Source organism: Thamnophis sirtalis, unplaced genomic scaffold (assembly GCF_051295495.1).
Source record: "Thamnophis sirtalis isolate CommonGarterSnake01/CBP01778 unplaced genomic scaffold, rThaSir2_p1.2 scaffold_1, whole genome shotgun sequence".
NCBI lineage: Eukaryota > Metazoa > Chordata > Lepidosauria > Squamata > Natricidae > Thamnophis > Thamnophis sirtalis.
Window position 1 is genome coordinate 118,713,849 of NW_028261381.1, and position 26,446 is coordinate 118,740,294.

The window sequence follows — 26,446 nt, forward strand, 5'->3', positions numbered from 1 at the left end:
GATTTATTCTCTTTTTGATATTTTTTTGAACACTGGTAAACTTATATCAGGCCTAGTGTGATTTTGAGCCAAAAAAACTTTGTTTATCTCTGTTTAAGAGGTATCAATTTTAGTTACAATCTTTATTAGAAATCATTAATTCAATTTCTGCTACATTTTCAAAAAGTCTGAATATTTAGTTTCTTTCATTTTATCAATATAAACTATAAATGAGTGAGTAAAACTTGGTTTTTTACAGCAAAACTTTTTTTACAGTAAAATTTTTAATGAGCTCTGAATTCTAACTAATGTTTAAGTAATAAATGGGGTCAAACAATGACCTGCATAACATTGTAGAGTGTGATATTTTCTTTTTTAGGCTCTGCTTCCAACACGACGATGGTTTAATACTATACTAGACGACTCCCACCTAGTTGTACATTGTTATTTATCCAGTCTAGCAAAAAGGGACAAAGAAGGACATCTGTTCTGCCAGGTGAGATTTGCTTTTATCTACTGAATTTCTTGGAATTTCATGAAGGATTGCACTATTGCAACTGAAAGTGAGAGTGGGCAAGTCAGCATCATTTGCTATTGGTAGGAATTGATAGTGTAACAGTTATTGCCAATCTTTCCTGCCTCTGATTGTTCTTATGAAGTTTACATAGAAGCAAATAATGTTTCCTTGCATTCTAACTATTAGTTTAAGTTTAATTGTGTTTGTATTTTTCTGATGATGATCAATTTTCAAGTTATGCATCCATTTTAGAATTACTTTCAAGCCTGAAAATTTTTAAATCTAATATAAAAAATTTTCTAAATATTTTCCATTATCACATAATTCATAAATCATTGCTTAAACATTTCCAAGCTACTCTGAATTAGTGGATATCTATAAACAATTTATAAACTACACGGATACTAGAATAAAACTTTCATGATATTAATATGTTTTATTTGGATTCACATATTACTTTTTTCTTCCAGCTTTTAGACATGCTCAAATTCTACACGGGATTTGAAATTAATGATCAGACTGGAAATGCTTTGACTGCAAATGAAATGACTACAATTCATTATGATAGAATTACTTCCCTCCAGGTAATTAGACCTTCAGGCTTCTCTAAGATTTTTTTCAAAAGTTTTTTTTTTTAAAAAAAAAATAAAGCTTTTTATTAAATTTCATTTTGGAAAAGACTTGTTTTATATATCATTGATTATTAAGAATTTATGCTGAGATAAAAGGATATGATAAAAGAGCCATAGTAGCATAGAATGCAATATTGCAGGCTAACTCTGCCCACTGCTATGAGTTTGAACTTAACCGGCTCAAAGTTCACTCAGCCTTCCATCCTTCCGAGGTCAGTAAAAGATTGTTGGGGACAATAAGCTGACTCTGTAAACCACTTAGAGAGGGCTGTAAAGCTCTACGTAGCGATATATAAGTCTGAGTTCTATTGCTTTTGCTATGAAATTGAAAGCATGGGTATATATTTGGAAATACAATTTGTGTAGCATTACATTTCATATGAAAGGTATTCAGTTGCTTCTGCATAATATGAATCATATCTAGATACAGGCATTCTCATACAGGTAGTCCTTGACTTATGGCCATACATTCAGTAACTATTCAACATTACAATGTTATTGAACAAAAGGACTCATATTCTATGTGCAAAACTTAGACCCATTGCAGTGGCCCACTTCAGGTGCTTGATAGTGCACTTGCACTTATCACTGCAGGGGTGTTTCAATTATCCCCACCCACATATTCTTCCCTCATCTCAGCCATCCGTTTGGCCAACTAGTGTGCAAAGCTGGTATGACCCTGAGAGGTTTCAGAATGCTCCCTGGCCTTCTAGGCTTGGGAGGTCTTAATCTGCTCCCTGCCCACCAGAATATGCAGAATGTCCCACATATCTTCACTTACCTTAATTGTTCTTCACCAATTACTGACAGGCAGAATCAGCCTATGCAAGGCATCATTATTATTTTTCTAATCAAGGCCAGCTTGCATGATTCTCCTTGTGGGCTCCATTCTCTCACTGTTTTGAAAGCCTCCTAGTTCATATAATGCAATTTAGAGAAGGAGACTTCTGAAGCACTGCTGGAATGGAGCCTGCTCTTTTTAAGTCTCCTTCTCCAAATCTTGTCATAATGGTTCAGGGCCTTCAATATAGTTGTAAGCATTGAGAAAGCATTGAAGACACAGGATATCACATTCTGCACTGATTGTAATATCCAAACAGCCACATGTAAAGCACATTGCAAATACTTATGCAGTGGTAATGAGACTGATTTACTATCATTTCCTGCACCAGGTAAGGGCACAATTTGTGTACCAGCCAAAGCTGACCAAAAGTCGCTCTACACACAGCCTTCATATGCTGTTCAAGTAGCAACTACAAGTCCAGAAGCACTCCCAAATTAGAAACCTACTGCTGCAGAGATAGTTCCTGTTAGGGATAACACTGGCACCAAAGGTGAACCTTGATGTATGAATAGCAACTTTGGGTTTAATTTGAGCCTGTTCTCTCCCATCCAGAGCCCATCCTCCAGGAGAATAATATCAAAAGCATCTGCCCCATAGCCTGGAATAGCAATGTATAGTTGGGTATCATCAGCATAGTGTAAACCCAAATTGCTTGGGGGCTTCCCACAGTAGTTTCAAAGATGTTTTAAAAGCTGGGGAGGGAGGGGGAGAGATGACCTTTGTGGTGTCCCTGGGGAACCACTGAGCCAAGTTCTCCCAGACTGAAACTACCCAAAGAGAACAGACTGCCATTGACTGAAAATTTCAGTAGTTGAAAAAAATAATATATGGTATCAAAATATACATACTGTTTCACAGATTAGAAGAGGATGCTAATCTGTATTATATTTTGATATAATATTTTATTATTAATTTTATTAATTTAGTGCTATATATTAGAGCAATAGTCAGTTCGTATGATGGGTAAATCCAATAACTATATATCATAAATGAAGATGAAAGTGGCTAACATTAGCAATTAAACAAGCTTATAATGAACATTGTTTTATTTGCTGTTGATATTTAGCTAATTCTCAGAGGTTTGCAGTTTGTCTTGTGAATTGCAAATTATGTAGATGATAAGAATTTTTGATTCTAATCCTGATTCTTGGTTGGTTTTCAGAGAGCTGCCTTTGCACATTTTCCGGAACTCTACAGTTTTGCCCTCTCAAATGTATCTGCTGTAGATACACGTGATTCTCTGCTAAAGTTTTTTGGGCCTCTAAGGTACGTCATCATTATCATACTTTAAGGGTTTTTTTTTAGGTAGATATTTAATGGCAAATTCTTGATTTTCATGATGATCGGGATTATTTAAGCAATGACTGGCCATCTCTTTAAGCCAAAAATCTGACTTTTTATTATATAATTTCAGCTGAAATGGTTGTTTAAATTGAAAATACTCTGTGATTCATAACCTGTTATGTATAACTAAACTGGTTTTTTTTTAAATTTAGGGCAATAATTCTCTTATTATTTAAAAAAGAGTGGAAAGTATATCTAGTTTCCCAAAAGCATGTGTAAAGATGTGTAAATATTTGTTAATCACAATTCATAGGTCTAGTGCTTAGCAATTTATGTGTCCCCAAAGCAGTGTAATTTATCTGCTGATTTAAAAAAGAATCTGCGCAATAGTGGTCTGGTATGCATGTAATAACAAAAATGTAGCATTTCACATAAAGTGCGTAGGCAGTAATATGCTCAAGTAGATCTTCGTATGGCTTCATTTGACATTTAGCTATATAAGATCTGGCTTGTTTTTACAATTAAACTGAAGAACCTAGCTGTGTACAGTGGATTCATTATTTCTATTTTGATTAACCAGCAATTGCTTTAAGCACACCACTTTCTGTTTGAGCATAATGATAAATCAATTTTGCAAGTCTTAATTTAGGAGTGCTTCCCTGGCTACATACATGAGTTTATTCATATACATAATACTAAATCTTGATGAAGTACTTTATGCATAGTAGGTTCCTTTACCATAGCAACTGAATATGGACAGTTTCACTATACTATAACTTTACTACTTAGAACTGTTGGACCAAGCAGATCATTCTTGGTCTCTTTTTATGATAAAAGTAAATGAAAATATTAAAATAAGTAGCTCATATTTTTTTTCATAAAAGCCTGGTGATTCTTAACACATTTCTTTGTTATTTAGTCCAGATATGCTCCACCAGGTGGCATCATATCTCTGCTTACTCCCACCCCTACGTGAAGGAGAAAATACAACTTATGAAAAATACTTTCTGCTTGAACTATTGGTAAATTTGAGTTATTCTTGCTTAAATGAATTCTTTAAGGTTTGTTTGTCTTGGTTTTGAAGAACATGTCACTTCATGACAGGCTGGCAAGTGATAGTGTATTTCCTCTTCTACTTTCAGCTCTTTGGGTTATTTCAGCTGGTCATTCAGAATCTGAATTGATGATGAGCAGACAGTGCAAATAAATTGTGGTACAGGATTTGTCCAAAAAGGAAATGTCCAAAAAGTTGTGGCATCTTTAAAAATGCCATGTTTATAATTTTCAGTATTTTTTCAACTTGCATCCCATCATCTTTCAACTATGTTTAATAAACACACTTATTAGAACAAAATAAAAAAAACTTAAAATCTCACTATCACAAAGAATTGTCAAGATTATTTGAAAAATGAAAACGCAATAGGATTCTATTTCATCCGTGTATGTTTCAAGAGAAAGAAATAATTCATCCTGCTCATTTCAAATATGAAAATCAAGTTGACAGGATATAGCTATCAATTTGGGCAGCTTTTAATTATTTGGTTTTGTGCATTTTAATATGTCCTGTGAGAAAACAACGGGTTAATATTTTGGAAACAATGTTTGCATGGATAACAGTTTGATAATGCTCCTCTTACATTTTTCAAGGTACATAAGCTGGTATGTAGACAAGTTGCCAGCATGCTATAGTTATGTTCACATTTTGTATTGCATGGAAGTCATGCTAAATATTGTGTGACATTGTCATTCCGGACAATTTCTTGTATTTGGTGTCAGCCAAATCTCTTTTCAATGTTGCTAATGTGTCTGTGGACAATTGCCATGTATTCTGTAACCAGCCCAGACCTCCTATTCAATGCTATTATTATTTAGCTTCTTTGAATGAACTGTTGAGAAATACATTTTTAAAAGAAGCCAATTATTTACCTTTTCTTTATAATAAATGCAGTCAAAACTATTACTAGTAATTTTGGAGATAGTTATCTCCAATGAAGTATATTGTAAATCTCATGTCTATATTTGATGTAGTTATCAAAATGTGTTGTGCAAACAGTTATTGATACAATTTTTTTTAAACCTGTCTACTAAAACAAAGACAGCTTATAAAGGAGAAACACACACACACATCATATCCACAACAATGCGTTAATTAACTAAAAGCCTGATAAAACAAATGGATTGTTACAGATTTTTTTCTTTTAAAGAATGGTAAAAAATTATTCCCTTGCTTGGGAGTAACATAGTCAACATGTCAGAATCTTCTGATCTGACATCTTTAGAAGGACTTTTTCTACAGAACTTAACATTTGGATAAGTTTTTGATAGACTGTATAGAGCAGTGATTCTCAACCTGTGGGTCGGGACCCCATTCGGGGTTGAACGACCCTTTCACAGGGGTCACCTAAGACCATTGGAAAACACATATTTTTGAAAAAATACGGAAAACATAAAAGAATTTTATGGTTGTGGGTCACCACAACATGAGGAACTGTATTAAAGGGTCACGCCTTTAGGAAGGTTGAGACCCACTGTTATAGAGACTAAATTGGTGCTTTCAAGTTAATTCCAGCACCTGAACATTTTATTTGCAAACAATTGGCTGGCAAGTACTCATAAAGATTTTTGTTTTGTTTTCTAGGTCTCTCGACATGAACGTAGAATTTCTCAAATTCAGCAGCTTAATCAGATGCCTCTGTATCCCACTGAGAAGATTATTTGGGATGAAAATATTGTTCCAACTGAATACTATTCTGGAGAAGGTAAAATTTGCTGAATATAACTGCCTAATATGTAATACAGCCCAGGTTCGATTCCCAAGAAGGGTATGGCTAGCTGATGAGAGCTAAATAGCTTGAAATAGATCTATACTATTCTCCCTTTATTTATTTATCAGCACAAATACTACACAAATGTAACAAAGGCAACAGTAAAATATTGGGCTTTCTGTCTGGATGGTCTCTTGTGACGAGCCGATGGACAGAGAATATATATATATATATAATTTGTAGGGGTGATATCTTTAGTTTCCTTACTCAAACACAGATTGCATTGAAAGAGGAAATCAGTGCATCTAATCTGCTCCACTTCTTTCAGCAAGAGTGTTTATTTGACTAGAGCCCTTTTTATGAACAATATATATGCTTTTATATGTGTCAAAATAAGTTCTATCAGAGTTTGTTGCAGAAAAAACAAATCCAGAAAGCACACACAGATAACTGATTCAGCTGGATTCACTAACTTCTTTATATACATAATAACAGATGAATAAATGTACAATAACAATAATAGATTCTTTCAATGTGATAAAAGTTACAAGCAGAACACAAGCAGGAGAGAACAGTTTCATCTCAGAGTTCAGAGCAAACAGAGAGGTTTCAGTTTCGATTCTCAGCACAGACTCAGATCTGCTTAAGCTCCCATTGGCTGACTTAGTTGCTATGCCTATTGATTGGCTGACCTTGTTACCATGTCTCTCCTAGTCATGAATATTCTAACAAGATTTCTGCCTTGGATTTGTAAATTCTCTGTATTTCTACTCTAAATAAATTGTTCCTTTCAATTCAGTGAGACTTGCTTGCTGGTAAATAGCATAGAGTTGCAGCTGTAGTAATTAATACAAAAAATAATTCCCAGAAGAAACTAGAGATAAACTCTTCTCCCTTCCATTTTTTCTTCCAGGTTGTCTTGCCCTCCCAAAATTGAATTTACAGTTTCTAACTCTTCATGATTACCTCCTAAGAAATTTCAACCTTTTTCGTCTGGAATCTACTTATGAAATCAGACAAGACATTGAAGATAGTGTCAGTAGGATGAAACCATGGTAACATACACAGTGGTTACATTAAATATATGTATAGGTAGTCCTCAACTTACAACAGTTCGTTTAGTGACTGTTCCAAGTTACAGCGGCATTGAAAAAAGAGCTTATGACTGTTTTTCACACTTACCATTGTTGCATCATCCCTGTGGTCATGTGATCACAATTTGGGCACTAGGCAACTGGTTTATGATGTTTATGATGGTAGCAGTGTTCCAGGATCATGTTAGGTTTTGCAACCTTCTGATAAGCAAAGTCAATTGGGAAGCCAGATTCATTTAACAACTGTGTTGCTAACTTAACAACTGCAGTGATTTACTTAACAGCTGTGGCAAGAAAAGTCATCAAATGGGGCAAGATCACTTAACAAATGTCTTAGCAACAGAAACTTTTGTGGTCATAAGTCAAGGACTACCTGTACTAAAAAGGATTTTCTATGCCTATGATGCTTTTTGTTTTATAATTCCTTTTTTTAGCTATGTGAAATTAACTAAATTAGAAGAATGTTGAATGGATCTCATTCTAACTCATGTTCACCTAGGAAGTTAATTTTACAGGACCAGATGACGGGAAAGAGTATGATTACTCAACTGGGTGGATTAAATATGGTGCTTTTTAGATGAAAACATCCCATGGGTTATTTCTTATGCTTTGTTTCCCGAGATGTTTTTGAGGAATTTCAATCTTTGGGGAAAAAAGTTTGTGATGAGGTGTTTTTTTTTGTCTCTAAAAGTTTACAGCTTCTTATTTCTGATCTTGGTTATTAGGCAATCAGAATATGGTGGCATTGTCTTTGGTGGATGGGCTCGAATGGCACAGCCAATTGTTTCTTTCACCATTGTAGAGGTGGCAAAGCCAAACATAGGAGAAAATTGGCCAATGAGAGTCCGTGCAGATGTTACAATTAATTTGAACATTAGAGACAACATCAAAAATGAATGGGAAGGTATGTTTGAGTGTGTTGGCATACCAAATCCTTAAGACGTCGTTAATTCATTTCAAATGGATGTTAAACCTGAAAAAAACCATTACAGTATATTCAGTAAAACATAAATGGTATAATTTGTCAAATGTTTTAGTCTGCTCTGTGTATTGTTCTTCAGTTTGAATAAAGAACTGTAGTCTTCAAAGTGACGAATAGATAATTATTTTTAACTCTTTCTGTTAGCATATATTAGATGGCAAACCATATAAACATTACAAATAAGTGATTTTTTTCGTAAAGCATACCTAATTTCTAGATTTACAATTCTTTATCAAGGATCAATATCCATCTTCACAAGGCTAACATTTGAATTATTGACAGTGTAGTGCTATATAGATGTTATTTCTCTAAGTCACAGAAAGGCTTATGCCTGCTTCCACTTATTACGTTTGTTTCTACTTTACTGTATTGAGGGGGAAGATCAGCTTAATATGTTTTCTCACAATCCAGAATCCTGGATAACAGGATATCAAGGAAAGCCCTCAGGATGTAAAGAAGGCAGAACTAGAACATTCACGAATGACAGGGACAGGACTGATAATCTGCATATAATTTGGGATTTTCATCTCCCCTATCCTGGTTGAATGTGTACTATTAATTATGTGTCATGGTCCATTTACCAAATTAACTACATAGAAAAATAACATGAACATATATTTTAAAATCATTTGCTAGATGGCCATAGAGATATACAAAATCAACTGGACTTTTTAGGAGCATTAATAAAAGTTCTAATCTTGCTGAACTAACTAAGGAATGTTGAAAGGACATAATTTGTATAAAGAAAAGGCAAGGAACATTGAGATAACTCTGCTTCTCTATATTAGAAGAACTTGCAAGCTGTGCTTCCTTGTGATTGATTGTTTGATTGATTGATTCATACATTCATATATATATATATATATATATATATATATATATATATATATATATATATATATATATATATATATATATATATATATATATATATATATATATATATAATATATATATATATATATATAATATAATATATATATATATATATAATATATATATATATATAATATATATATATATATATATATAACAATGATATATGGGTGTGGGCACGCATTTGTGTGTGTGTGTGTGTTTGTATCACACATGTTAACAAGCTTCATATTAGATATATCTACATTATTTTGGAGGGAGATCCCTATTAAAATCTAAAGTATGTTCTTAATTAATTTTAATCCAACTTTTTGTGAATCTATATAGATCCACTGATACCACAGAACAAATTTAGTGTAATTGCAATATATGTAACATATTTTTCATGCTTATAGCAGGTATATATTTAATTACTTTTCTCCGGTTTTTCTTTAAGAATTCAAAAGAGCAACAAAAATGAAAACAGCATTGCAATGTTGGGGATGATAAATTACAGCAAAGTTAAAATCAGCATATATTGCTATTTAAATATTTATACTTATTTTTGCACATAACAGCCTGCCCTGGAATCCTTGAGTAAAAACTCTTTTGAATATTGTGAGGCAGATCATTATGTACTTTGATGAGGAAATTTAATATCAATACATAAACATCTGTAGCAGAAGATCAATGGAGAGGGGAGAAGAAAGGAAACTGTACCAATTGATTGGCTGAGAACAGTAAATATAATTCATGGAATCCTTTGTAAAGAGGCACATTTCTGATTAAGACCTTTTGGTTGGGAACAAGTCGATAGATCAGTATAAATAAAAAAACATTGCTGAAAGCCCAATGACAAAAATAACATTTTATTGAATAGGTACGTCAGTGTAATTTCAAAACTATTTGACTTTGTTTCCATGGATTTAATTGCATTCTCTTAAATCACTTTTATTTATATTTAAATTTATATTTGAAAATATAAAAAAATGAATGTTTTTTTCTCTCTCTCATTACATTTAGGTTTGCGCAAACATGATGTCTGCTTTCTAATTACTGTCCGTCCCACTCAGCCCTATGGTACCAAGTTTGATAGAAGGCAGCCATTTGTGGAACAAACTGGCCTTGTTTATGTCAGGGGGTGTGAAATCCAGGGTATGCTGGATGATAAGGGACGTGTCATTGAAGAAGGTATGATAATAAAATTGTTGAAATTATTATTATTGTAAAATTTCTTCCCTAACCATGTGAGAGAGTATAAACTGGAATCAGAATGTTACCTTTTAATATGTTTCACTTTTTCAATAGCAGCAGTTACAACCCTTAATGAGAACTTAAAGAAGTACTCATTCTGAAGGGACAGAGCTGAGATGATTGATTTTGTCAGCCTAAGCTTTCTTTACTTTGTTTTGTGTTGCTGTTGTCATTGATTAAGTTTTGAATTGGTTGAATTGAAAGTCTAAGTGTTATTGCTATTGCTACAGCCTGAACCGATCTCTAAAATACTTTTTATGACTTTTCTTTTTTAGTTTGTATCTGATAAATTTTGACTTTCATTGTAAGCAGGGCCAGAACCCAAACCAAGACTTAAAGGTGACTCAAGAACATTTAGAATTTTCTTGGATCCTAATCAATATCAACAAGATATGGCCAGTACCATCCAAAGTGGAACAGAAGATGTATATGAAACTTTTAATATAATAATGAGGAGAAAACCCAAAGAAAACAATTTTAAAGTAAGTTGTAATATGTTTCTTTTCCCAAGTAGTTTGTGTTTTACACTCCAGAACATTTTAAAAGCACAAATTTTAAAAAGGAGCCTTAGTTTCTCTCCTTGCACTGCAGTTGTCTCTATCCAATCTGTGCTATCAGCCATGGTAAAAACATAAGATAGATTTAAATGTTTACTTCCAGTTAAATCTCATTGCTAAAGCAATGGAAGAATCATGAATGCTAAGTAAGCATTGTTTAGTGATGGTGAAATTCCAAGACAAATAATCAAATATATCCTACAGAACCATCTGTTTCTATGGCTTGTATTGCAATAAATATGTTAAAATGGCATTTGCTTTTTCTAAATGAAATGGCTTTAAAGTGCCTCAAAGGCAAAAAACGATTATTCAGACTTTTATTGTACATTGTTTTCCTTTGAAGTTCTGAAAGACTTTTTGCAATTTAGTTACAGTCAGACATCAAGATAATGCGAAAAGGGCTTAATTTCACTTTTTGGGGTTTAAAATTAAACCAATTGATTAGGTTTAGATGATAGCTGCATCCTAGAGGATTAGAGCATGTGCGAGACCCGGATGGTTGCCTGGCTTCTCGTTCCATAGAAGCCGGTGCTAAATTTTAAAGATTTCCAGAGCCTCCGGAGTCCACCAACAATATCAGCAAAGCCCCCTGGAAGGGCTTGGTCCCAGGAATTCTGTAAGGGCCAGCATTTCGTCGGCAGCTGCCTGTGGCTGTCCCTTGGAGCAGCGGAACCACGGCGGCTCGGATCAGCGATTTACGGCGTGAGAAGAAGATGGCGGCGCCGCGCTGCCGATCTCAGCGTTTTGCAACTTTGTAACTTCTCGCCGCTCCCTCTTTCTCTCTGCCGGCTTTGACGGACTTGGAGTGGTGTGGTGAGCTCGGGGGACTCAGTTCTTTGTCATCTGAACAGCGGGGGTTATTAGAACTGCCGGAAATCGTTGGGAGCTGTGGGTTGGGCGGCTGGCTGTACTTGCCACCGCTGTAGCCCCCCCCCTCCGGACTTCCCCCCCCCCCCCGTCCTACTCTGTCCGTCCTACGCTGTTGTTCTATTGCCAGCTGCCTGCTTATCCTGTGGTCCTGCGATCCTCTGGGACACTATCTGTTCGGCTGGGGATTAAATGGAGGATGGAAAACGGAGCCTTGAGTGGTTCTATTATTATTCTACGTTCGATCTGAAGAGAAAAGAGGCCTGGGCACTCCTCCTCCCCCCCCCATCCTTTAGACCTTGCCGGTGAGCGCAGCGGCCGTAGCGGCAGCGGCCACATGGACATGGTGGAAGCGGAGGCGACGGAGGGCGTTCCGCGGCGGCTTCGGCGGCCTCGGCAGCGGCTGGGCACCCTTGGCGGCGAGTACAGCGGTCTCACGGTGGCACAGGGAGCGGAGACGATTGAGGGTGTTTCGCGGCAGCTTCAGCAACGGTGGGGCTTTTCGGCCCCTTTTTTACAAGCTCTGAAGCCTGACGAACAGCTTGGCGGACAGCTTGGAGAGTTTGGGGAATTTATGGTGATTCTGACTGGGCTGATTATTTATCATCGTTGTTTAGAGTTGGGGAATTCAAACGGAGGCCTGGTCCGGCCTTGGCGAAGCGGGCGGCTGATTGGGTGTGCCGCAGCTGGAGCCTTTTCCGGATGCCTCCCCCCCTCCCCCATACTGATCTCAGCTTTACAGCGACACCATTGCTTTCAACAACATTGCTCCCCTTACCAATACTGTCCCTTCTACCAATGCTGCTACTGGTACTGTTACTACTCTTTCCAGCAATATAACCCCTTGTTCCAGCATTGTTCCCTTTACCAACGCTGCCTTATCTTTTTGACGCTGCTCTTTCCATCAACGCTGCCTTTTTACCAACATTGGTTCCCTGCCGCCTCGGACTCTGCTTACCAGATTTCCCTCACCTATAGACCTAGGCCCTATGTGCCTGTCTGCCTTAGCCCTGACTATTATCATCATTACTACTGGTGCCTATCCCCAGAAGGAAACTTTGGTCTGGGCTGTGGATGGATAGTCGATGGCAACAAACTGAACTCGCACTTAAAAACTTTTTAATCAATTGCGCAACTATTTTAACTCTCATTCTCTCTTTGCTCTCATCTTTTCTTCTTTCTTTGTATGGGCTATGCATGTGGTACGTATGAGATGAATGAATGTCCCACTTTTATGATTATATTGTTGTAAATTTTGTGTTTTTAACTATTACGTGGGATTTGTTTGGGGGAGTGTATGAGTATGTGTGATTCGGAGGACCTGCCGGGAGCTGCGGGGGCTATGGGGGTGGTTGAGGGGACCAGAGACACGGGAGAGGGTCGGGGTATTGCAGTCGTAACAGGGAGGGGCAGATACGGCGGGGACTTCAGGGCAGGCCATTACCGGGGAAGGAGGGTTCGCTACATTACAGAGATCCCTCCTTCCGGCCCTGGGAGTCCCACTCCGAGACCAGATGGCGTAAGTAGTCAGGACCCTGGTCTCAGGCTGTTGTCGCTAAATGCCAGGTCTGTTGTCCATAAAGCTCCTCTCGTCCGGGACTTAATTTTAGACGAGAGGGCAGACCTGGCATGTATTACTGAAACCTGGCTGGGCCCAGAGGGAGGAGTCCCCCTTGTAGAGCTGTGCCCAGAAGGATTTCAGGTGCTGCATCAGCCGAGAGCCCAGGGAAGGGGTGGAGGTGTGGCCGCCGTTATCCGGGAGTCGTTAGTTCCTCGTAGGGTCCCTGCTCCGGAGATTGTCGGGTGTGAGTCTTTGCTGTTAAAGTTGGACCTCAAGGGTCAAGTGGGGTTGCTGCTAACGTACCTGCCTCCCAACAGCGTTGCAGCAGCCCTCCCCTCGCTCCTCGAGTCGGTAGCCGAGCTGGCAGTTGAGTTCCCTAGGCTGATGGTCCTGGGGGACTTTAACCTGCCATCGCTCGGTGAAAACTCTGATGGGGCGCAGGAGTTCATGGCTTCCATGACAGCCATGGGCTTGACCCAAGTAATTCGAGGCCCAACCCACTCAGCGGGACACATGCTTGACCTTGTATTTCTCTCGGAGCAGTGGATTTACGATCTTGGTCTGAGGGGGAGCGACATCATACCCCTGTCGTGGTCAGACCATTGCCTACTGAGGCTCGACTTCCGGAGGCCAAACCCCCACTGTAGGGAGGAGGAACCGACCAGGTGGTTCCGCCCCAGGCGTCTTATGGAACCATCAAGGTTCCAGACAGAGCTTGGGGTTATTCCTGACACTTTCGCCCACAGTCCGGTGGAGACTCTGGCTGCTGCGTGGCACTTGGCAGCGTCAGAGGCCCTCGACCGGATTGCGCCACTGCGGCTCCTCCGAGGCGGCGGATCCCGGAGACCTCCTTGGTTTACCGAGGAGCTCCGGGAGATGAAGCGCCGGAGGAGATGCCTAGAGCACCGTTGGAGGTCCGATAAGTCCGAATCGAACCGAGCAATGGTAACCACCTGCACCAGGGAATATACTAGGGCACTTAGGGCTGCAAAAAGATCGCACATAGCCACCCTGGTCGCATCCGCTGAGTCCCGCCCAGCCGCCCTGTTCAGGATAACCCGCTCCCTACTGAACAAAAGGGAGACGGGGGAACCCCTGCAGGGCAGAGCTGAAGAATATGCCCAATTCTTAGCGGACAAAATTGCTCGGTTTCGGTCGGACTTGGACTCCACACCTGCAGTTCCAGCCGAGGCACAGGGGGATCAAGGAGAACAGCTCTGGGTTGAGTTTCAGGACGTTACCCCCGGGGATGTGGACAAGGCCATGAGAGCTGTAAGTTCCTCCACCTGTGTTCTGGATCCGTGTCCCTCATGGCTGGTTGTTAACTGCAGTGAGGTGACACGAGGCTGGATCCAGGCGGTTGTAACCGCCTCCCTTCGGGAGGGGAACTTCCCCGCCGCACTGAAAGCGGCGGTGGTGAGACCCCTCCTGAAGAAACCATCCTTGGATCCAGCTGTCCTCAACAGCTATCGTCCGGTCTCCAACCTTCCCTTTCTGGGGAAGGTTGTTGAGAAGGTGGTGGCCTTCCAGCTCCAACGGTCCTTGGAGGAAGCAAACTATCTAGACCCCTTCCAGTCAGGCTTCAGACCCGGTTACAGCACAGAAACCGCTTTGGTCGCATTGATGGATGATCTTTGGAGAGCCAGAGATGAAGGACATTCCTCCATCCTGGTCCTTCTCGACCTCTCAGCGGCTTTCGATACCATCGACCATGGTATCCTTCTGCGACGACTGCGGGAGGTGGGAGTGGGAGGCACCGTGCTACGGTGGTTCTCCTCCTACCTCTCGGACAGGTCGCAGTCGGTGTTAGTGGGTGGGGAGAGATCGTCCCCAAGGCCCCTAAATTATGGGGTGCCGCAGGGTTCGGTCTTATCCCCCCTACTATTTAACATCTACATGAAACCGCTGGGAGAGATCATCCGCAGGCACGGGATCAGATACCATCAATATGCGGACGATACTCAACTGTATCTGTCCGCCCCGTGCCAAATCAATGAAGCGGTTGACGTGATGGGCCGGGGTCTTGAGGCCGTTATGGACTGGATGAGGGTTAACAAGCTTGTGCTCAACCCAGAAAAGACCGAGTGGCTGTTGTGTTTCCCTCCCAAAGATTTGGCCAATATTCCAACACTCAGGCTGGGGGGTCAAATTCTACACCCCTCAGAGAGGGTCCGCAACTTGGGAGTCCTCCTGGATCCACAGCTGTCATTCGACCACCATTTAACGGCTGTGACCAGGGGGGCATTCGCCCAGGTACGCCTGGTGCGCCAGTTGCGACCCTACCTGAACCGGGAGGCCCTCACAACAGTCACTCGGGCCCTTGTGATCTCTAGGCTGGAATACTGCAATGTGCTCTACATGGGGCTGCCCTTGAGGAGCATCCGGCGACTTCAGCTAGTGCAGAACGCAGCCGCGCGAGTGATTGCGGGTGCACCCCGATTCACCCGCATAACACCTATCCTCCGCGAGCTGCGCTGGCTACCTGTCGATCTCCGGATGCGCTTCAAGGTGCTATTAATCACCCATAAAGCCCTACATGGCAGTGGATCTGGATACTTGAGAGACCGCCTTCTGCCAATTACCTCCCTACGACCTATAAGATCCCATAGATTAGGCCTCCTCCGCATTCCATCGGCCAGCCAGTGTCGGCTGGCAACCACAAGGAGGAGGGCCTTCTCAGCAGTAGCCCCGACCCTTTGGAACGAGCTCCCCGTGGAGATTCGTACCCTCTCCACCATCCAGGCCTTCCGCACTGCCTTGAAGAACTGGCTCGCCCGTCAGGCCTGGGGATAAGAATCGCTACCCCGCCCGAATGATGAATGGATGTTGCTTACTATTTTATTATATGTTGTTGTCTTAATGTTGTATTCCCCTCCCCCTGGTTTTCTGTGAGCCGCCCTGAGTCCCCTCAGGGAAAAGGGCGGCCTACAAATGCTAATAAAACCTAAAAACCTAAAACCTAATCATCTTTTAGTTGCTGTACCTGTCCTAACTCACATGAGAGAAAATAAGATAAATTGTTCTCACTGATGACAAATGTTGAATAATTTATCACATGGATAGCAGAAGCGTGATTCCTTTGCTGAGCATGCAAAGGAAAATTGGTCAAAGTCTTACGTTGACTCCTAGCATAAAGAAATATGACATTTGTAAAAGCACAGTCTTCATCCTGCCAGGATTCAATTTGATTCATTGTAGTGGCCCTTATCCAGTCCTTTACTCAATCCAGGCACTAGATTATAGTATGTCCTAGTGGTCCTTCAAATGATGAACTTAAATCTATTCATTCTATTTCATTCCTTCTGCTTTCTCAATCCTTTTCTATATAGTTCTTGGAGCAGAAATGTCTGTAAATTTAAAAATATTAACAGCACAATAATATGTGCAATTAAATATGAATGATGAATGATGTTATCATGCATTTTATAAATTATTACAGGCTGTTCTGGAGACTATAAGAAATCTGATGAACACAGAGTGTGTCGTTCCTAATTGGCTGCATGACATTATCCTTGGTTATGGTGATCCTGGAAGTGCTCACTATTCAAAAATGCCAATTCAGATTGCCTGCTTGGATTTTAATGATACCTTCCTTTCCATTGATCACTTAAAAGCTAGCTTTCCTGGATATAACATTAAAGTAACAGTGGAAGACCAAGCATTGCAAATTCCTCCATTCAGGTGAGACGTTCTTCTTTGTACAAATGTGAACGTCTTTTTTAATAAGCAAGTCTTTCATTAAAATAATGGCACTGTTAATTTTACTCATTGATGAAATATGCATGTATTATATTCTTGGAAAATGTATTTCTGTAATCAGAGAACAAGTTCATTGGAACGTAAACAGTGCCTTGTTGGATCAGTCCCCTGGTTCATGTGATCCCGGAGCAGTAGTGGGTTGCAGGGCATACCGATGTCTGCCGGGTACCAGGTATTTGAAGGAAACGGGCCATCTGCGCACGTGCAGTGTATGGCGCCTGCACAACGCTCCACTAAACAACTGGAACGTCGTGGAGGCATCACAGGAGATAAGGATGCATACGAGCGCTTTGAGCGCGCTGCACATGTTCATGTGGCCACCAGGCTCCATTGCACCATACCGGTTGCAATGGGATCTGGAACCCTCCACTGTCCCAGAGTCTGTTCTCATAATGGACATCCAATTGAATGAGGAAATTTTTGGACATTCCAAACAGTATCTTTTGTGCCACTGTAATTCAACACCTCAATAATGAAGACTTTCATCTATGATTATAAAGCAAATTTTAAGCTTCCCTTGATTTCTACTTTATTAGAACTCTCAGCTTTTAATTGCTTTCCCTGTTTTTGTCTCCCCTAAAAATTGTTTATTTTTTTAGAATCTTTATTTTAAAAATTGTACTCTAGATCTGCAGTCATTCCAAAACTCAGTTTTTCTGTATCACATTGTCTTTTGAATTTTTCCTACAAATTTGACGGTTATGATAATCCTGATCATTCGAGAGGGCTATTCTGTGCCTAAAATGGTCTTTTAACTATCAAGCAGCATTTAAATCTAAAGGACTGTGATTTTTTTCTAATAGGATAACATTTCCAGTCAGAAGTGAGGCAGGAAAGAAACGGAAAGAGTGCGATGAAGAAAATACTGAAAGTTCTAAAACACTAGTTGTTGAACCACATGTCATCCCTAACAGAGGTCCTTACCCATACAATCAACCTAAGCGGTAATATTGCAGTAGCTTTTTGTGGAAGTACATATGTGATATAGTTAACTCAAACAAATACAGATATTAAGGGCACATTTGTTAGAGTAATTCTCTCTGTAAAGAATTTAAAAACTCATGGTTACATGATCCAGAGTTACGCGCATATTATTAGAGAATGGTGTCATTATTTAATTGCAGTAAATTTGCCCATGCACAGTCACTTTCTTTTGCTGGCAATCAAAGTGTTTTCTGGTACATTCATGATCAGTTGGAGTCCACTTTCAAAGCAGCTGCTTTAATAAATTGGGGGGGGGGAGGAGTTTTGTTCTTGGTAATACATTTTGAGCACGTCTTTAATGCTTTGTACAACTTTAATATTTGCTTTAGATACTTTAGTGAGTAGTTTTATTGGTAGTTTTATTTAGTACTAAATCACCTGTTTACGGTTTTACTAAAATATTTCTAGATTACATTATTGCTTTAAGTCAGTGTGCTTGCACTACTCTTAATGACATATGGGAACCCGTACTTTCATTTTGGAAAGATAGTATAATGACTTCAAGTAGTATATAATTTTTTAAAATAGAAATTCTTTTCTGTTGCTATATGTAGATTCCTTTAAAACACAAATATAATAACCAAGTTTTTATGGTTTAAACGGATGGATAACTATGTTAGAAATAAGCATACAAGCATCAAATAAATTAAATTGGAACTAGTATGCCATGTCCTGGATTAACTGATTTAATTTTTAATCTATTTGCAGCAATACCATACAATTTACTCATACCCAGATTGAAGCGATCCGGGCAGGAATGCAACCCGGTTTGACAATGGTAATAACAAATGATAGACTTTATTAACAACTAGTGAAGAAGAATTTTGCATTTTTAATGCAAAACTTATAAAACTAAATGGTTCCTAATATTCAGTATGGTCATTAGCAAAGGATTTCATATTTTTCGCTGGAAATTTAAAAAGAAAAAAAAATGAATTTTAGATGTTTTCTAACAATAGTTATTCCTGTGCAAGCTTACTAAAATTGACTTCCTTTAATTGGAGTTTCAGTTGATTTTCCAGCTGAAAATCATAAAAGAACCAATAAACTCTGGTTCAAAACCATGTTCAAGATCTAGAGCATCCTGGTATTTTGTTCCTCATGCTTTCATTTCCCAATTGAAATGTACATTTTATTTCTTGTGGTAGCTACATTTTTAAAAAGACTTTTATTTTTCTGATTGTTCTGAATTTTTTACTTTTTGAACAGTTCTTACTCGAGTGAGTAAAACGCCAAACACATTATGTATTTTTACCCCACAGGTAGTAGGGCCACCTGGTACAGGTAAAACTGATGTGGCAGTGCAGATAATATCTAACCTCTATCACAACTTTCCTGAGCAGAGGACTCTGATTGTTACACATTCCAATCAGGTAAACACACCATAAGTTCCTTTGTTGCTTTTGAATTGCCTTTGTTTTAATTTCAAAAAGAAATGCATCATTTGCAAATTACCTTACAAGTGGACCAGTTAGAAAGGAAATAACCTTTTTCACTGATGTACTAATTTGATCTGGGAAACTATCCCTTTGGATGTGTTTGAGCAGTATTGACACTAATTGAACCATAGTTGAGATACATCACGAGGTCAGGAGAAGACATATTTATAGTGGTGACATTTCTGAGGATCAGTGATATAGTGATGTATAGTGATATACACCATAAATAGAAAAAAATAAATCCATTCAGAGCACAGGAATTAATCTTTAGAACTGAAAATGGTTTGAGATCAAGTTTCTGAAGGAACATTTCTTCCATATAATCTTACTCAGATCTTACTGTCATTTATGTCAATCCTTCACTGAATAAAGTGGTAGCTATGTAAGTCTTGCTGTGTAAAACTAAAATGTATTTAAGGACTTCGGAGAAAACTTTTTCAATGGTGTTGTCCATTAATTATGGATTGCAGAGGCTCTTGGTATCTGAGTTTGCTTCTAGTTCAGTCCGCCCCCCCCCCCCCCCCCCAATCTTTTGGGCAGCAGGGACCGGTTCTCTGGAGAAAGGTTTTTCCATGGACCGGAGGGTGTGTGGTTTTATGTGCTGTCTGCATCCGCGGATGAGGTTTTGCTTGTTTGTGCAGCCCTGTTGCTGGCATGCCACAACCTGGTGCTAGTCCATAGCCTGGGGATTGGGGGAACCTGCTCTAGTTGGATTAGGATTTGTATACAAAGCAATAGAACTCTTCTGGCAAACCAGATAAAGAGTATTTTTATATTCTTCATTCAAGTATAATTAATGTAAATTAGTTGCTGATTTAATTAGATCTAATCTGATTAAGATTTAATGTTGGAATTAGACAAAGTCATGGAAGATTGTTGTATTAGCAATAGTAATAGCAGTTAGACTTATATACCGCTTCATAGGGCTTTCAGCCCTCTCTAAGCGGTTTACAGAGTCAGCATATTTCCCCCACAGTCTGGGTCCTCATTTTACCCACCTCGGAAGGATGGAAGGCTGAGTCAGCCCTGAGCCGCCGAACTGCAGCTAACAGTCAGCTGAAGTGGCTGCAGTACTGCACTCTAACCACTGCGCCACCTCGGCTCATCAAAATTTGTTATTGGAACTAACAAAGGACAGACAGAGAGAGAGCAATTATCCATATCCAACATACCTATTAGGACAACATGATAAGATTAGTAAGCTATTACTAAGATAATACAATGATATGATTACTAAGATATGATTATGCTAAGATTATTAGTCCATCCTTAAGCATGAAAGCTGGCTGTATGACTTTGGGCCAGTCATTCTCTTAGTTTTTGGGAAAATAGAAAGAAGAAGGACTTTAGGGATGTTCGCTGCCTTGAATTATTTATAGAAATAATAAAATCAAGATTAAAAATACATATGTACATATATATGCATAAAAGAACCAAAATAAAGAAATGTCTCTCTAAAGCACGGCTGTCAAACTCGCGGTGTCACATTGCTGTCATGTGGTCTATCCTGACATTTTTGCCCTTTGCGGAGCTGGTGTAGGTGTGGCCTGCGTATGATGCATCTGGCCTGCAGGCCACCAGTTTGATACCCCTGCTCTAAAGTGTGGGTTTATTTCAACGCACAAATCAGGCCTTGCATATAGTGATTTGGTACCTAATGTAAATATTCTCTTCATTTTTGTTTTCAGTTTAATTCTTCTCAAAAGAGAAACAATTATTCCAGTTTATCAAACTTCCCTTCATTAGCATCTAATTTTCTACTCTTGATTCCTCTTATTATCTTCTAGGCTTTGAATCAACTGTTTGAGAAAATCATGGCTCTAGATGTCGATGAGCGTCACCTCTTGCGTCTTGGTCATGGAGAGGAAGAATTGGAAACAGAGAAAGATTTTAGCAGGTGAGTAAATCGCAAAAAAAATATGAAGCTGCAATCTACCCCCCCCCCCCCAAAAAAAAACATTTTATGCTTTTTATTATTATTATTCATTGCCCTAAAGCAAGCGATTGATTAGGAAGACTTGTTTATATTTATGGTATAGTTTTCTCTCCTAGACAAATTTTATTTCTGGACATATAAAGAACATTTTACACTATTTCTGGATATTTCAATCCACACGCTATAAATGTTTATCATATAATAATGAGACATATATGTATATATTTGTGTGTGTTTGTGTGTACACATGTGTACATGTGTGTATACAGTATATACCTCATTATATGATAATGTATATACAGTATATATGGTATATATACATTACCACAATAATGTGTGGAATATATTAAAGGTTGCCTGAGTTGAAATTAAATAAAACGTGGAAGAAAAGGAGTTTTCAGTTCAGTCATATATCTTATTCTTCCTTATGTTAATCTGATCTGCAGGTATGGAAGAGTAAACTATGTTCTGTCTCGGAGACTGGAACTTCTGCGAGAGGTTGGGCGATTACAAGAGAGTTTGGGTGTGCCAGGAGATGTATCCTATACTTGTGAAACAGCTGGCCATTTCTTTTTATATCAAGTAAGAACCTAATAGACCAGTCTTATAGTCTGAAGGGATAGAGATTGACAGTGCTGTCACCATAGTATCCAGAGTCTGAAGGTTGTTCAACCATGTCCTATAGCCCAGTGGTCTCCAACCTTGGAAACTTGAAGACTTGTGGACTTCAACTCCCAGAGTTCCTCAGCCAGCTTTGCTCTGGGAGTTGAAGTCTACAGGTCTTAAAGTTGCCAAGGTTGGAGACCACTGCTATAGCCTATTCGTTGCCTCAAGTGAAACAATACGTAAGCCTTGTCAATGGCATGGTTTTGAATAGCCTGAGGCACATTTGAATATAAGATGCTCATGTTTTAAACGTTCTTCAATGATGACATTACAAATACAAGCATCATTAGAAATTGGCTAAAACCTTTTAGAATTTTGAGTAAAATGCTGGTTGTGTTTTGTTTTAAAACATAAGTCACAATTAATGCTGAAATTATGCTCTTATTTGTTTTTGTTGCTGTTGTTTAACTTATATACATTAGGAAGCATAATTAGAATGGCCAGTGGCTTTATCATAGTATGATATTAGTGAAGGAGTCTTAATTGGCTTATGATCTGCTTTGATTATATATTTGAATATATCAGTCCATTTCGATCATTATGATATACATTCTGAAAGTATTGTCCTTTTAGTTTTTGCCCAAATTCAAATTAAAAGTTGAATAGAGGTGTTTTTTTTAAAAAACAAAACAAAACACCACATACAAAAATGTAATGTTTCCATATTTTCAAACTCCTTTTTCAATAGGGTTCCTTCATGAAGAGGGGTCTTTTTGTAGTCTCTTCAAATCAGTTTTTTTTTTTTTTTTACAACTGGCAACTTTCTGGACAAGCACTTTCTTTCCAAGATTTTTCAGAAGTGGTTTGCCCTTGTTGGCTTCCTTGGAATGAGAGAGTGAGTGTCTGGCTGAAGGTTATCCAGCTGGCTTTGTGCCAAAAGTGAGACTAGAACTCACATCCTCCTGCTTTTAGCCTTAATATTGAGCCTGTATATTGAGTGACAATAGACAAGAAGGTTTTGTGGGGAAGGATGCTTTTGTAATGGGAGCAAGGTGCAAAAGCCATAGTGCATTTCCTCATAATTATGTACAAGCCTCGTTTGACTCTGGCTGTATTAATGTATCTTTCTTTTTAAATTAGGTAATGTCTCGCTGGGAAGAGTATATGAGCAAAGTGAAAGTTAAAGGTAGCAAGCCTTCTGAAGTTGCTGATATCTGCAACTTTTTTCCTTTTCATCAATATTTTGCAAATGCCCCTCAGCCAATTTTTAAAGGCAGATCTTACACTGAAGATATGGAAATTGCTGAAGGATGCTTTAGACATATTAAGAAAATATTTACTCAACTTGAGGTAAGATTAACAAAATCAGGTAATACTCTGACATTCATTCTTAGTTAGAAAAAAGTAACTATACCACAGTGTTATAATGGATTTATGTGAGGTCCTTCAAATTAGATGTTATTGAGCAGTGAATACTCCCTTTGCACCTTTGATAAAGGTAATGAACATAGTAAACTAAAAATACTAAAATTTCAAGCCATGTAAAAGACAAAAACCTACCTGCAACATCACCATCTCCCAAATTTAAAGTACTTTGAATGGGGTAAAGATTTTTTTTAATGGATATGCATGTTTGCTTACCGTATATACTCGAGTATAGGCCGACCCGAATATAAGCCGAGGCACCTAATTTTACCACAAAAAACTGGAAAAGTTATTGACTCGAGTATAAGCCTAGGGTGGGAAATGCAGCAGCTACCGATAAATTTCAAAAATAAAAATAGATACCAATAATGCCATTGCCCATTGAATAACATATACAGCCTCCCTGTGCCCATTAAATATACAGTAGCCATTGTAAAAATTTGCTCTGCATAACAAATTATTATCACACAATACCGGTGTATTCAATGAAATACTTCACTCACCTCATGATGCTGATGTCCCGCTGTGATGATGATGTCCCGCCTCCTATGACACACGGCACAGTGATTCCTATCATTGGATCACTGTACCAGAGGAGGTGGGACATCACTATGTGGCTGCTTGCCATAACAAGGAGGAGGTGGGACATCGTTGCAGAGCGGCAGGAGGGGGAGGAAGGGGAATCGTAAGATAGCCCTGCATTACATTAGAACGTGAGGAGGGGGGATGGTGCGGTGCACGCTGCGCGGCAAACTGACACAGAGGGAGGGGAAACTCAGGGGCGCTGGGCCATTCACGAGCGTCACCCAGCGGCATGGCCCTGCCCCTTTTTCTCCTCCATTTCGGGCAAATTTTTCACTGACTCGAGTATAAGCCGAGGTGGCTTTTTTCAGCTCAAAAAGTGGGCTGAAAAACTAGGCTTATACTTGAGTATATACAGTAATACTAATTTTTAGGCAGTGTACTGTTTTTTTTACCCTTGTCTGGAAGTTGAGTCATGGCAACTAGAGTTCTTTTTTTGTGGGTTCTAAACATTTTGCTGCTTATCCAATGGTTAAGGCCACATTTAATGACCTACCTAGGTTAAAGGATTTAGTAGTTGGAACATTTACATCTCAACAACTTCGCCTGGTCATCTAACAAGTCTCTCCAAATTAGGCGAGGAATGAAACTTCCCTGAAAGACTGGATAAGCAGCAAAATGTTTTGAACCAGCAAGGAAACAAGTCCAGTTGCCATGACTCAACTTCCAGACCACTCTACTTGGATGACTAAAAATCTTCATTTAGACTTATGTAGGAATTTTTTTCTCAATGAAGGGCAGACATGTAACTGTTGTTGTATAAAAAAATTCTAGATACAATTCATCTTCCCAAATCTGTATATAAGGTAAAAAAAGAGAAGAGTAACCAGGTACCAAGTGAATGTGCAGAAGAAGTTTGTTACTATTGTGTCCTGGGGATAGTAACCCCAGAAGAAACGGGAGAGGCACTTATCACTGTAATAGGGAAGGTGCTTTACCCTCCTGTCTCCTTTAGAGAGAGATGAATTTGAGATTTCCTTGCAATATATAAAGGTACTGCTGGATATAAAATGTAATCTGTAATTTGTATAATTTTTAAATTTAAATTTAAATTAGGATTGGATACATGTTATTTAGTATTATTCAGGTGTAAGAAGAAGCTTAAATATATATATATATATATATATATATATATATATACCAGTATATTACTATTCCTCAAAGTGCATGGTGCACGCCACTCATGCAAATGAAACTGCGTGCACATGCACATTTGCTGGCCTCTCACACGGAACCATTCCCTCTCCCCCTCCCACCCTTCTGGAAAACCAGAAAGCTTGGGGAACTCTGATCTATAGGAATCCTATATAATGGTGTTACATGGGTATACTGGGATGTAACTTCCTGTGACGTTGCATTGTGGCTCCATTGTAGTTTCTGGATGGCCTCCAAAGATAGATCTATGTAGAGAGTGGATAAACAAATAGAGCACTAGCTTTCTGGATTATATTTGTTCTGTTTGATAACAACTTAACAACGTATTGAGGACATTACTATTTTGATCTTTTTCATAAAATTTTAGGTATAATTGTTTTTTCTTTCTATAGGAATTTAGAGCATTTGAATTGCTCCGTAGTGGGCTGGACAGATCAAAGTATTTACTTGTGAAGGAAGCGAAGATTATTGCAATGACTTGTACTCATGCTGCGTTGAAACGCCATGACTTAGTTGAGCTGGGATTTAAGGTACATAAAAACTTTCTTAAATATGTTATCTTGAATTTTTTATCAGAAGCTAGTTATATTAAAGATTATCCCTATTTTTGTTTGTTCTTCCAAACGATTGTACCCATGTAATTTTGTAGAGACTTTTTAAAAGAGTATGGCTATGTAATGTTTTATCTGCCTTTTGGTAAGCAAGTAACCATCTTAATTCAATGCCTTTGCAGTATTTCTGTTTCTTACTTTGGCTAATATAATTCATTTATCATTTCTCAGTATGATAATATCTTAATGGAAGAGGCTGCTCAGATATTGGAAATTGAAACATTTATACCACTCCTTTTGCAGGTAAGCACTCAAGCATTACATTAATTAATTACCTTTAGAAATTAATAAGAAATTATTACTTCAGTGTTTTGATGTTTGAATAGAAGGAAATCATTTAAATATTATATCAGAAATGTGATGATGGAGAGGTTAAACAAAGTTCCCTTGACAAGAATCTCTCTTCTATCTAAGTCATTTTCAGAAGAAAAGAGATAATGTTCCTAATGTCTAGACCAGGAGTGTTAAACTGGCAGCCCCTGGGCCAGATGCGTCACTTTCAGGCCACACCCACCGCAGCTCCATGAATGGGGAAAATGTCGCAAAACATCATGTGACGGCAGCATGACGTTGCGAGTTTGACACCCATGTTCTATACTAGGAATCACAGACTCAAGTCATCTGAAGGGACTCACAAGAACTAGTTCCTTAATCCAAGGATTACAACAATGAAAGATGTTTTGTTTTCAGTTGGGCATGTGACACATTCATAAGAGATTACAATTCTGTAAATTCAGGACAATTACAGATTAACCCTA

General features: G+C 38.8%; 1 protein-coding gene across 1 annotated transcript in view; it reads left to right on the forward strand.

Annotated features, from left to right (window-relative positions):
- Window positions 1–26,446, forward strand: part of AQR (aquarius intron-binding spliceosomal factor) — a 47,805-nt gene that overhangs the window by 11,952 nt on the left and 9,407 nt on the right. The window contains exons 11-28 of the mRNA XM_014075727.2: window positions 359–475; window positions 967–1,080; window positions 3,135–3,238; window positions 4,176–4,278; window positions 5,895–6,015; window positions 6,935–7,076; window positions 7,841–8,019; window positions 9,976–10,143; window positions 10,519–10,688; window positions 16,631–16,872; window positions 17,754–17,894; window positions 18,643–18,712; window positions 19,197–19,307; window positions 21,161–21,270; window positions 21,756–21,891; window positions 23,056–23,265; window positions 25,470–25,607; window positions 25,860–25,931. Coding sequence (XP_013931202.2) covers window positions 359–475; window positions 967–1,080; window positions 3,135–3,238; window positions 4,176–4,278; window positions 5,895–6,015; window positions 6,935–7,076; window positions 7,841–8,019; window positions 9,976–10,143; window positions 10,519–10,688; window positions 16,631–16,872; window positions 17,754–17,894; window positions 18,643–18,712; window positions 19,197–19,307; window positions 21,161–21,270; window positions 21,756–21,891; window positions 23,056–23,265; window positions 25,470–25,607; window positions 25,860–25,931 — 2,448 coding nt within the window. The remainder of the gene's footprint in view (window positions 1–358; window positions 476–966; window positions 1,081–3,134; window positions 3,239–4,175; window positions 4,279–5,894; window positions 6,016–6,934; window positions 7,077–7,840; window positions 8,020–9,975; window positions 10,144–10,518; window positions 10,689–16,630; window positions 16,873–17,753; window positions 17,895–18,642; window positions 18,713–19,196; window positions 19,308–21,160; window positions 21,271–21,755; window positions 21,892–23,055; window positions 23,266–25,469; window positions 25,608–25,859; window positions 25,932–26,446) is intronic.